The sequence below is a fragment of the Budorcas taxicolor genome, chromosome 10 (genome assembly GCF_023091745.1).
Source record: "Budorcas taxicolor isolate Tak-1 chromosome 10, Takin1.1, whole genome shotgun sequence".
Taxonomy (NCBI): domain Eukaryota; kingdom Metazoa; phylum Chordata; class Mammalia; order Artiodactyla; family Bovidae; genus Budorcas; species Budorcas taxicolor.
The window spans coordinates 45816101-45829875 of NC_068919.1; the positions used below are offsets into that span (position 1 = coordinate 45816101).

Below are 13775 nucleotides of genomic sequence, written 5' to 3' on the forward strand. Positions count from 1 at the left end.
TACGCCATTTCCTTCTCTAAGGGATTTTCCTGACCCGGAGATCGAACGCACGTCTCCAGCCCTGGCAGGATTCTTCACCACTGAATCATCTGGAAAGCCCCATTTGGAAAACGTCTTTTACCTACTATTTTAACTTTCATTAAGGCAAGTTCATCAACCTTCAGAACTGTTACATCACCCTATGTTAATAATAGAGTGTTTAAATTACTATAGCTTTCTAAGAAATTGGGATTAGTTGTGAGTCTTCCATATATTTTCACACATACAAACATATCTATATATTTACTTTTCAGCCCTGCAGATGAATACCATGGTTGTCTGGATCTAGGTGATGATAAGCTGCTTTAATATACTGATCTTTCTTCCAGAGACTGCTTTCTCTTAACAGTTCTGATAAATTTCTTCATAGATTGAGTGAATTATCTCTGTAGATAAGCCCATCACTCACAACTGACAGTTTCATTTTTCTAATCCTGAAGTTGTTTCTTTTTCCTTCCTTATTTCATAACTTCTTTGTTACTTATTATCTCCCTCTACACTAGAACAAAAGTTCCATCAGGGAAGGAATGTTTGACTGTTTTACACTGCTGTCCTCAATGTCTAGAGCTTACCAGGTAGAAGACATGAAAAAATTATTTACTCAACAATGAATTTCGCATTCCTAGAGAAACCAGCAATAACTTGCAGCTACAGATAAACAGAAGTAATGCTGGACTTTACTGATTTTTTTATGAATTTTAGGTAGGACCCATATTGAGTTTAAAATTTTATTGGTCTGTATTCAATTCAGTTTTGCTATCTTGATCTGCTAGCTTCAAGGTAAGGTGAGGAATTTTTTTTTTCCTTTCTGTTCTCTGAAACAAACTGAGCCTACTTTTTTTTTTTTTGATTCATTTATTTTATATTATGAAGACTATTTCTTTCAAGATCATAGATCCATCCAGGTCTTCTTATTATCCATTTTTGTCTATATTTTCAATTTTTGGCTTCAAATTTCCATTTTATTTTCTTATGATTTTTAAAATCCTTATCTGAAGTTCTGCTGCTATAATTCATTATTAATGATTATTTTTTCCTCTTTCTTTTGTTTTACTTGACCAAATCTACCAGAGATTTATACATTTTATTAATTTTTTCAGAGAGGCAGCTTCAGGTTCTATTGATTCTCTCTGAAATTTCTATCTCATTCTCTTGACTAAAACATTTTCTTTATATTATTTTGATCTTGTTCTACTTATCACTTCCTGAGGAAGGTACATTAAATTATTCCACTAAATTTGTGTCTCTGAAATTACCTGTTTCTCTTGCACCCATTTTCCCAACAATAAAGCAGCTGGGGGGACACTAAATAATTCTTAAATCCCTGAAAACTCTGAGAATCGTTTAGTCTCTGATTTTCATTTTTCTCAATAAGCACCTTTAGTACGGTGCTACTGAGTACAGAAATCATTAAGGGGTCTTAAGAAAGGTGGAAAAAAAAACACACCCAATACTCATAAAAAGGTCCATAGTAACTACCGTATGATCCAGCAATCTCACTCATTGGTGTATATCCAGATAAATTGAAATCAGGGTCTGCAACCCATGTTCATTGCAGTATTATTTGGAATAGCCAAGATAGGGAGATAACTTCAATGTCCCTTGATTGATGAATGGGTAAAGAACATGTGTGGTAGATATATACACTGAAATATTTTCCACCGTAAGAGAAAAGGAAACCCTGCCACTTGTGGCAACACAGGTGAACGCAGAGGGCAACATGCTGAGTGACACAAGCCAGAGAGAGAGTGGCCAAAACGGTACGGAATCGCTCACACAGAGCTCTTTCTTAAGCCGTTCTCACAGAAGCAGAAAACAAAAACGGTGGGCGCGAGGGTTGGGGGAGAGAGGTAAGCCGGGTAACACAGGCCAAAGCGTATGAAGTTTACAGTAAGAATCTAGCACACAGCATTACAACTAGAGTTAATAACATGGTACAGTGCACTTGAAAGCTGCTGAGTCAATAAGCATTCTCAACACACACACACATAGAGACACACACACAATGTGAGGTAATGGATACGTTGGTTATTTTGATCTTGGTAATCATTCTATATGTATATGAACATCATATCATCAAGTTGCATACTTTAAAATATACATAGTTGTCAATTATTCCCAATTATTCCTCAATAAAGCTTTTTAAAAAAAAAAAAGTCCATAGTATGCTGACTTTGAGCACAAGTGCTACACAAATTTTCAAAAAATTGAAAGAAAATTAATTTTATAGTTAAAAGTAAAAAAAAAAAAAAAAAAGGAATTAAAGTCATTAAACATACTCCATGTACCTTACCCAAAAGCTGTGTGACTAAAACCTCTGCCTGGCGTTAGCTTCAACCAGGCTGTGTGACAAGGCCAATCTTCTATTTTTTTTTCCAACTGTGAATTGTTCAAAGCAAACAGTATATATGACAGCAAGATTGTGAAAAACAAAGACTAGTAGACATGGTTTGTCATCAGGGACAGCACAGGGACCCTAACCCTGGAAGGTCTCAGACTATCCAACAGGCAGTTAGGGAACTGTGACCTCGCTGTTTTGTTTAAAAGGAGATGAATATTCTCAGGCAAGTTTTTACCTGTAATGTGTGTGCAATAATATACACAATTAAACATCTACATTAAATAAAAATGCCTCATTACCTAGACTAAACTTGGCCTAATTAAAGAGTAAATCAAATTCATGAGAAAAATAATTTCTATGAGGCACAATAAGCTTGTTTTAATCTGGAACCTGAGTAAGGATACATATACCACTAGAGTCCTGAGCTTTATACCATAATCTCAGAAACAGGAAAGTTGAACACAGTTGCTTAACCTTGGTGACCTCACATTACTAAGGGAAAGTACATCTTTATTTAATAGAGTGTAGGTGTGCCACATTCAATGGCCCATAAGTCCCAGGAGACAGTGTATGAGCAATACCAGTGCTCTGATACTGCATGTAATCCACACACAAGCAGTTGGTGGTGTGATGACACTCACTGGGATGTAATAGGCACAACTTGTAACAGAGCAAAGAGACCAAAGAATCCTGTGATCACATTTTAAAGTACTTTCCTAACCTTGCTGCACACTGGGAGACCAGTGAAGGGGGCAACTTTGCCCTCCAAGTAGACATCTGTTTGTAACAAAATGTAAGTCCCAATGTGAGGAGTCAGAAGCTACCTGCAGAAAAAGTCTATGTAACCATGGACAGGCCACTTCCCCTCTCTGCTGCTTCTTCTGCATCCATAGCATAAAATACACTGCTTGTTCAATTCACAAGTAGGCCCTGAGGATAATCTGTCCAAAAGCCCCAGAGAAAAGGCATAAATAAAATGACCAGGGTAGCATCATTTGAGGTACCCAATAAAAGGCTGAATTTGGATCACCTTCTGATCAGGGCCACACAGGCTCACAGGTATGAAAGCTTAAAAACTAAACATGTGAAACTTTTTGGTTCATAAATCTCTTCACTTTCTCCCATGCTTCATCAGTCACTCAAAGAAACAAAATACATTTCCTCCCTCCGGGGCTTAATTCTTTGTGTAGTCAGTTTCCGTGGCCATAATCCATAGGTTTATGATACCAAATGTATCTGAGGGACCAACTGTGAGGGCAGAATATGGGAGGGTGAGAGTAACTAAAAGCTCGTGTGCACGTGGTTTTCTGGAAGGCATCTGAGGTATAAGCACAGAGAAAGGCAGATTTCCAAGGCTCCTGCAGGAAGGAAGTCAGATCAACTGGATACAAGTGGCCCTGAGGACCTTGGCCAAATGACTCATTTGGAGGATGCAGAACAAAGTCAATGACAGGACCTGCTTAGAGCGTCTCAGACTCAAGGTCGCTATGCGGAATACTGCAGGACAAAGCATCACTTTGGAAGGGCTCCCTGGGACTCATCAACCCAAGGGGAGAGTTTTTCTTTTTTTAATAACAGCTCAGTTTAGACCCAACAGCACATGGCCGAGGCATTCTCTGCCACCCGGAGAGAAGGGCATGTGCTGGTCCCAGTTACTTTCCACCAAAGCAAAAGTGAGGTTAGGGGCCAAATACGCAGTTGTTATTGTCTCCTTTCAATACACTCAGATACAATATGATGAATGACCTACTTAATGCACCTCACATTGGTGTATCCTATAGAAAAGATGATGCCTACCCACCCCAGTCGGCATTCCTGTCAGGTCCCCACTTGCAAAGCCTCTACAATAGCTCACTCTAGGTGAGAGGATGATTTTGACCAGGTTAAGACGTCCTGTTGTGATATTTTTGGCTCAGCCAAATATTTCATCGGATCTAAGAGGAAGTGGAAGAGAGAAAGAAAAAGTGGGGGAAACCAGATAAAGGAAAGAAATATTATCAGAGAAAGAAAGAGACAAAATCCTTGGAGAAGCCCAGGCCAAACCAGAGGGGAAGATGAGCTCTGACAAACAGCTGCCTACGCATGGTGAGGCTTGTCTGCTGGACATCTCTAGGAAACCCAGTCCTAAGGCCCATGTTCAGTGGGGTCGTGATGAATCTGGAGGGTTAGCTTTCTCTTGAACCCATAAGTGTTGAGCCAGAAAAATCACCCCCATCATTTCATAAAAGCAAACCAAAGACCAGATGTGTGGGAAGTGTAGAGCCAGTATTTAAAAATATATACATCACACCTTTTCAGAGCAGTGACAATATTATACTAAATGATGTGAAACTCTCTCTTTTATACTCTGTTGTTCTAATACTGGAGTCTTTAAAAGAAATGCAACATGACAAAATGCTGCCCCATATGAAGAAGTAATATTGTAAAGAGCAGAGATTTCAGAAGATGGGAAAAGTGAGTATCTCAGTTCTAGAGATAACCTGGATCAGGGGTCCCCAACCTCTGGTACTGGGTCCATGGCCTGTTAGGAACTGGGCTACATAGCAAGAAGTGAGCAGTGATAGCTGCTCCCTATGGCTGCCATTACCGTCTGAGCTCCGTCTCCTGTCGGATCAGCAGTGGCTGATTCTCATACTAAATTCTCATACATCACAATGTAATATAATAGAAATAAAGTACACAATACATGTAAAGTGTTTGAATCATCCTGAAGCCATCCCCCACTACTCTGTTCTTGGGAAAATTATCTTCCATGAAATTGGGCCCAGGTGCCAAAAGGTTGGGGACCACTGCCTTAGACAACAGCTTGGAGGGGTACTGCAGACCCTGTGGTCCAGAGGAAAACACACCCTGCCCAAAAGTGGAACAAGCCATCTTCATAGTCATCCCAACACTGAATTTCTAGGCCCCTTGCTTTCTCCAAGGCCCACAAATGTCATCATATATTGAATCAAGTAAAAGCTAACAGTCTCACAACTGACCAAAACTATAGTGTGTATGTTGCATAACAAGCTCAACAATAAATAGTGAAAACAAGAGAAAAAAGAAAACCAAATGGTCATTTACTCTAAGAATCCAGGCTTGTGTTTATGCTCCACATGAGGTCCGAATTGAATCTGGGCTTGAAATCCACCAAACTCACATGCTTTCTCGAAGGAGACAGGGTGGGAGCCATTCAGGATATCATCCCGAGCCTGCAACACAAGAGGAAGCAAAAAGCATCAGGAGCTTGGGGGGACCAACACAATTTCTCCAGTGCCATGTTCCTGGCACCCAAGCCTACCCTCTCTGGGGAAATGAGGGGAAGCATGCCAGCCAACCCAGAGTGAGGCATTCATTCAGGACGCTGTGAGCGACTGCAGCGCCGCAGAATTAATGCAAAGGGAAAACAAGTCCATGCTCAAATTGCCTATGGATGGAGGGAATCAGCAATGCCCAGTATATTAAAACTAAAGCTTGAGTGCAATCTAGGGAGGTAGAAGTGATTGTGAAAAATAAAGGGGCAAAGGGAAATCCTTGTATAATGACCAGATTCATAGGGGACAGAAATGCAATAGATTTTTTTTTTTTTTGTTTTGTTTTGTTTTGTTTTGTTTTTTTGTTTTGTTTTTTTTTTTTGTTTTTTTTATTTTTATTTTTTATTTTATTTTTTTTAATTTTAAAATCTTTAATTCTTACATGTGTTCCCAAACATGAACCCCCCTCCCACCTCCCTCCCCATAACATCTCTGTGGGTCATCCCCATGCAATAGATTTTTATGACCCTAAGTGATAAAGTTAATAGAAGAATTACCTAGAAGTAAAATCAACCCAATCCTCACCCCAAGATAAAGAGAACAGACAAGCACTCAGTACTGCAGACATCTGGGTGAAATGATAAGCAAATACACAGCCCAGGAATCAGGAAGACACTGCACTTGAAACCTTTCTCCTGTTTCCTGACCCCTCACTTGTGTTGCTATTTATTGTCTTTCCTTTCTCTAGCTAAATGACCCCCAGAACACTTTCAGATGTACACTCTGACCTATGGCCCTGAGCCTTAAACCAACAAGCATTTTCTTATTGTCTGGATCTCTCTCCCCCTTCTGGCCTACCAGCCTCATTTCTCCAAGCCCTTCCTCCATCTACTAACTTGGAGGCCAGCAAAGTTTTCCTGTAAAATTCCAGAGAGTAAACAAATTACATCTTCTGGGCCATGGGTCTCTGTCTCTACTGAACTCTGCCGTCAGAATAAGAGTGCTGTCACTGACAATACGTAGACAATTATGTGATAAAGAAGAGTATTTACCAATGTGCAATATGAGATGTGGTTCCAATAAAACTTTAACATTTATAAATACAGGCAACACCATGGCTGCATTTTGCTGACCCTCCCCCTCCCACATTATTTCTATGAGCCAACAGGTTGATAAGTAAAAGGAGAGGAAAGGGAAGGAACACAGGGAAGAATGGAAGAAGTAAGAGAGGAAGGAAGATGTTTTCCTTGAGCCAACAGAAGTCTTCAGGACTGTCTACTCAAAGCCCACATCTTACGTACTGGGTAACTGCAACTCAGATGAATCAAATGATTCATCTGAGTTTAAACAGTTGGTTAATGGTAAAAATTTAAAATGTTATTGAGAGAATATCTTTCAGTTAATGAGAAATACTGATTTTCTGACGAATATCCACCCTTGTTTTCTAGATGTGAGGTAAGAAAGCAGGAGTACATGTGAATGGTGAGCCAGCAATTTCCTGCAAAGCCAGGAGACAGAGAGAGACTGCAGTGGCACCAGGACCCCCGCTGGGAAGCCAACCAAAGCCCCTCTCAGGATGGCTGGCAGCTCACAGTGGACATCAACCTGCACCATAACTCAACATGACTGAAAAGAGAACGTCACAGACAGGGCAAGAACCAGAGCCCAGTTGCTGCCCTCCACCAGCCACAGCCGGAGTTCTGGAAAGCTCACCAACCTCAGGGTCTGAGCATTCGATACTGTACCTGAACATAGAGCAAGTTCAGCTGCACGGGGTCTCTTGAGTCCACATTCTGATCAGAGTAAAAGAACTTCCGTCTAAGCAGCAGTGTTTCATTTTCATCTACTCCTTGTTCTCTGAATGTTCGGCTGTGATCCAGCCAATTTACTGCAATGCAAGATGACATATGAAAGAACTGTGTCTACTTTTCGTCTTAGTTCAAGGGGATTAACCAAAACAGCAGCATGATGCAGATGTGGATTTTTAATATGCTCGTATCCAGTTATAGCTGCTCCTTAGATTAAATCTGAGCTCTTTAACTTGGCAAAGTAATTAGAGGCATACTGCATGACATATGAAAAAGCAAATGACAGAGAAGTTCATGGCTATTCCTAAGTTAGTAAAACCCTACAATGCATTTATAACATGCCGATTCCTTGAGTGGAGGAAGAAACAAGGAAAACAGTGCTTTAAGCCAAGACAATCAAGTCTGCATTTTCTTTTAAGTCAAGACTGGTCTTTACTCTGATCAGGTGAAATAATTTATAAACTCTGAGCATAGTGAGTTACTACCCTTGACCTTAGGCAGAAAAGAGGAGGAAACTGGAAGTAATGGGACCAGGAGAGGAGGGGACACTGAGGGGTAGGGGAGGGCAGAATCCTGCACATGGCCCACCAGTAATCTCACTCATTTAGAAAATACTGGCCTGATACCTAGATGCATGGGGATGGATCGTTCCTCTACGCTTCCCACAGCTCTCATTCCTACACTCCTCCCCAGGCTTAACACACACACACATACTGAGAGCAAGTATTTATTAACAAGCTTTGACTTTAGCACCGGGAATGTATCGAACGGACCCCCTCTCCCACATTAGCCCAGAGAGCAACATGCACAGTATAATCCTCAGGATTTGTCTACCAAGGTCTCACCTGGAAAGAAGCATGCAACTGGAAATTGAATGAGGCGAAAAGAAAAAAAAAAAAAGAGAGAGAGAGACTGGAGAAAGGGTCAGAGGAAATGAAAGCCCCACTGAAGTCCAACGAACATAAGGACAAGGATGACATCTTCTCAATGCAACAGCAAGAGAAAGAGCAATGAAAGAAAGTAAGAAGTTGGGAAGGTCTGAGTGAAAAGTGCATAAAGTATGATCCTTCTGGGAAGGTGTGTTGGGGAGATGTCAGCCAGTGCACAAAACACAGGCTCTGGGGACACATGGTATACACATACTCGTTTTTCTGTATATTAACTCTGTAGCCATAGAAAAGGATTTTCCTGTGGTGGAATTATATTACTATTTTGTAACCCCTAAGGAAATAATGGATCGAGGCAATAGTCATCCAAGGCTGTTAACGTCACAAAAAAGGAAACAATCAAATTCAGCTTCCCAATGGACGTACCACACAGGAGTCACTATTCTTAAACACAGATACACATATCTGATCAAGCCTCCAGAACTCAGGAATTAAAAGGGACATATGAACATGTTAGATGACACTGCAGGCATCTAACAATATGCAGAATGTAGAAAATTTTATACAAGTAACAATCCAGATTTTTCCCCTCAATAATTACAAGGCAAAAAAAAAAAAAAGAGAAAAGAGAGAGAGAGAGAGAGAGAGAGGGAAAGAAAGCCTTGGGACTAAAAGAGTTAAGCAGCCTTTCATCCAAGCTTATTTGGACCCTAGTTCCAACTGCTAACAAAAAAGCTTTTTTTAGAAGGCAACAGAGAAACTGTAAACATGAATATATTTGACATTAAAAGATAACCTTTTAGGTGTGAAATGCTATTATCACTTTTTTCCCCCTTAAGGGTCTTTTTCGTTTAGTGACATAGACCCAAATATTCATAAATGAAATAAAACAAAGGAATAAAGACCCCCGTTCTGGACCATACAAATTATGGGAGAGGAGAGAGGCCGGGCAGCCCATGTGCCCACATCACAGTTCCTCCCTGGACACTCACAGTCGTCATCCGTGTGAAGCTTGGCCTTCAGCTTCTCCATCTTCCTCTCATCTCTTAACAGTGTCCTGTCTTTTTTTAGCGTACCCGTCCCTTCTTCTTTCTTTTCTTCAATTGTTTCTTGGATTAAAGAGTATTCTTCATAGTTTGTAATTCCTAAAATTATCAATGAGTTTATCAATTAGATTAGTGACTACATTGCCGTCAGTCCCTTTCGTCCTGGGGCCTGTAATACTCCAAGGAGTCCCTGAGAATGAAGGACAGAAAGAAGCCTTGCCAAGGTGGAAGGTCAGGGTCACTCCAGGGAGCACGCATCAAGCAACTGGCCACAGAGGAGGGTCCTCCACTAGTTAAGTCACATTCCAACGTCCTGCTAAAGTCTCCCGAGTAATTTTTGAGTAATAAGAACAAAGTAGAAATAGAACAGAGGAAGGTAACACAATGTCAAACAAGCAGCGTCTGAAGGACCTGGGCTTCATTTTCATGATGAGAAAAATAAGACAGGAAAGGCCACTTTCTTCAAATACTCAAGCCGGTTCATATAGTGCAACATCTGTAAGACGTTACCAAAAACCAAACGAACATTTTGGCCAACCCAATAGAAAGGAGACAGACTTGTTCTTCGAGGAGACGAACAGAAGCAAGGTCGGGGCGGGGGTGGGGTGGGGGGGCAGTGCGGGCAATGTCTAATATGATTGTGTAGGCTGTCCCCATGAGTCTTTAGGAGGTAATGGGAGTCAGTGATGCTTAGACAGAATCTCCCCGTCATGGGTGGGAGTCTGAACCATATGATTTCAGAAACATTATTTTCAACTGGAGAATTCATTTTATTTTGAAAGGGAAATAAAAGCTCTCACTTGTGACGCAGAGAGACGCTTAAGTGTTTACAATACCAGTTAGCCGGTTTGCAAATCAGGAAAATGAACACACTCTCTTGGGACTGCGCCAAAGTCAATGTGTTATGATATGTTTAAAATTGCCTAGACACCCAAAGTGGGTGAAAAACGGAGAGGCATGTTATTAAAAACAAAGCAAAATCCAGAAGCTTGGCATGTGAGCACTCACCTATCCTGCTGCAGATAGTAACCAGGAGTTCCCCAACCGTCTTGGAGTCGTCCACCATCACTGTTTTCACGGATCCATCGAGCATCCGAATTTTCTGAGGTCTCTGTTTCTTTTTATATTCCAAAATATCCTAGAGCAAAATCATGCAAATATTTCATGTTGCCTGGGAAATTAGTTAATAAACTTGGGCACTTCTCTTTAATAAAAGAATTTTCCCTAGCTCCCTCTGATTCCCTCCTAATTTTTCACAAGATTTTTGCCACTAATACAGAATCTCCAGTGCTAAACTGCTTACATAAAGATTTCTTTAAAATCTGATAGTAAAATTGCACCCCCAGAAGTACTACTTATAGCTCACAGTTACTGAAAACTAACCTCTATAAAGTCAAAGTAGCCTATGTCCTTCTGAAAGGCTGAGAATGATCTGTTGTAATGAGAATTAGCAAAGGAAAATGCCTACTTGTCTTTTGAAAAGATTTTGCTTCTCCAATGGTCTCTTACACAGTAATAAGCGATTTGTATACATGTCATAAAAGACATAAATAACGCCCCCATAATTCTTCATGTAATGGTATATCACCGTAAAAGTGGTTTTCACTATAATGACAAAACCAAAAAGGTAATAAGTTTGAGAGTTATGTCTAAATAAGAGATTTCTCTTTACTACACTTCTTAAAAATAGAACTATGGAAGGAAAATTAACTGGCACCTCATACTTCACTCTCATTTATGGAATATTGACTAATCTCATACTTCTATTCTGTACATCAAAATCCAGTATATCTCAGAAGTTTGACTAATCTGATATGTCTATTCTGTACATCAAAACCCAGCATATCTCAGAAGTTAAGTTGAACAGAATATAACACGTTAAAAAAAAATTGAAGTATAATTGATTTACACATTGTATTTGTTTCAGGTATACAGCCAAGTGATTCAGTTACAAACGTACATTTTTTCAGGGCATCTTCCATGATATGTTATTATATGATAATGAATGTGGTTTCCTGTTACTCATTACTTTTTACTCATTATTTCTTCCTACTTCCACAACACAACCATTTCTGTTGTTAATATTACTGATAGTGATTAAACACAGCTAATATGAACTTTTTATAAAAGCAAAAACACTGGTTATGATTTAACCTCTGACAATCTTTAGGATTGATAGATAGATTGATAGCTTGATAGATAGAATGAACAACTTTTTTGTTCCCTCTGGATCCTTACTTTCTATCACCAGTCACCAGGGAACTTCCTACATACTTAGAGGAAAATGCTCTATTTCATAACTACCAAAGTCCGACAAATGTCGAAATAGCTTAAAATCATAGCCTCATGCTGCTTTAATTACTCTGTGAAGTTTCAAGAATTTGGACTGTTGATATTTCCTATCACTAACCTGGACAGACTTTACAAAATACATTACATCAAAACTATTAAACAATGCTCTGAAATCAAAATAGATTTTCCAATCTCTCCTTTTCTTTGAAGCATAATCATGTTGCCTTCTATGGAAGGCCTAGGAAGAAAGTGATGAAAAATCAAAGAAAGATCAACAGCATACCCCATTTCTCAACATGTAGTAATCCAGTGTTCTGCCTGCTTCCAGCCAAATTCCTTTCCTGGGGTCTTCATCCGAGAGAAATAGCCCATAGTCAGAAGCTGGAGGAAAAATAGAAGGAAAAATAAAAGGGAAAGTGATGATAAACCCATCACTGACGTCCAGGCCCTTAAATCTGCTGACTTGGCAGGATGGGAGGTGGGGCTGGGGGAGGCGGTCTCCTTCATCAGAGAAATACTTCATTCTCCAAACATGAGCAACCTCTGGACTAAAACAGATTGAGAAGAATAAGAGCTGAGCTGCAAAACCAGCACCCACATATGAGGTTCAGATTTCTTAAAACCAGTGGGCAGTAGGTATGTCTAAAATTTAGGGAAATGCCAGAAAAATAGCAGTCTAAATTTCTTGTTACTGAACTGGGCTTTTGTTTCCTACCATGTGCTTTAAAAGTCAGGCCAAGAACTTATGAGAGACTATGGAAATAATCACTCAAGTCCAAGGCCACTCAGGTAAAGAGGGGCTGATGGAGACTTTATACTTGGCATAATCCTTCCATCACCCCCACATGGCATTACAAAATAAAAGATAGAGTTCCCATGAGGTGAAGTCTCTGCTCCCCATACCATCAAATTATGAGTAAAGTTGGAGAGTTAAACCTTGTGTTCTTCACAGAAATCCCTTAATTTAACCCAGGAAGTACAAGATGGTGGAGGCAGGAGGAAAGTGGTATCATTTCCTGTCTCAAAAGCAGAGACATTACTTTGCCGACTAAGGTCCGTCTAGTCAAGGCTATGATTTTTCCTGAGGTCATGTATGGATGTGGGAGTTGGACTGTGAAGAAGGCTGAGCACCGAAGAATTGATGCTTTTGAACTGTGGAGTTGGAGAAGACTCTTGAGAGTCCCTTGGACTGCAAGGAGATCCAATCAGTCCATTCTGAAGGAGATCAGCCCTGGGATTCCTTTGGAAGGAATGATGCTGAAGCTGAAGCTCCAGTACTTTGGCCACCTCACGCGAAGAGTTGACTCATTGGAAAAGACTCTGATGCTGGGAGGGATTGAGGGCAGGAGGAGAAAGGGATGACAGAGGATGAGATGGCTCGATGGCATCACTGACTCGATGGCCGTGCGTCTGAGTGAACTCTGGGAGTTGGTGATGGACAGGGAGGCCTGGCGTGCTGCGATTCATGGGGTTGCAAAGAGTTGGACATGACTGAGTGACTGAACTGAACTGAACTGAACTGAACTGAACTGAACTCAGGAAGTACAAGATGGTGGAGGCAGGAGGAAAGCAGTATCATTTCCTGTCTCAAGATTTGTCTCTTCCTAAATGTGATTCAAGGAAACCTCAGAGACCCAGATGAGGGCCAGAGCTCCTGTTGTTTCTTAGAAAAACAACTTCAAGATCTATAAAGGTTTGTATCCTCACCAGAGCTTTATAGCAATCCAACTCAAACAAAGTTTAAAAAAGTCTGAGAATAAACAGTAACAGAAAAGTAAAAACATCAGATATGATTGGATAACCAGAACTTAGGAACCTGGGCAAACTTTATTTTTTGGGGGGGGGGGTAGGTGGGTTAATCTAGAAATAACAGTGTTTTGAATAATATAGACATTGCTTTTGGACCAAAATATTTGTGGTTTTGTGAGTAACAGAACTTTTCAAGAAGACCCATGCCTAGCAATAACTGTCTTTGAATGTTTGATTTTCATGATTCCAATTTTTAAGGAAAGTTTTACTCCATTTTCACACTAAAGGCTTATGAATGCAGGAGTAACCTCAATTTCTTATGCATCAGTCAAACACTAAATAAAGGAAGGAAATGTAGAGAGAAGACAAAGGGAAAT

The 13775-nt window shown here is 40.2% G+C and overlaps 1 protein-coding gene across 2 annotated transcripts in view; it reads right to left on the minus strand.

The window, feature by feature from the left end:
* TLN2 (talin 2) overlaps positions 1-13775 on the minus strand; it is a 499959-nt gene that overhangs the window by 198743 nt on the left and 287441 nt on the right. For both annotated transcript variants that reach the window (XM_052646966.1, XM_052646965.1), the window contains exons 5-9: positions 11933-12030; positions 10366-10495; positions 9304-9456; positions 7362-7504; positions 5447-5574 (exon numbers count right to left, since the gene is read on the minus strand). In XM_052646966.1, coding sequence (XP_052502926.1) covers positions 5447-5574; positions 7362-7504; positions 9304-9456; positions 10366-10495; positions 11933-12030 — 652 coding nt within the window. The remainder of the gene's footprint in view (positions 1-5446; positions 5575-7361; positions 7505-9303; positions 9457-10365; positions 10496-11932; positions 12031-13775) is intronic.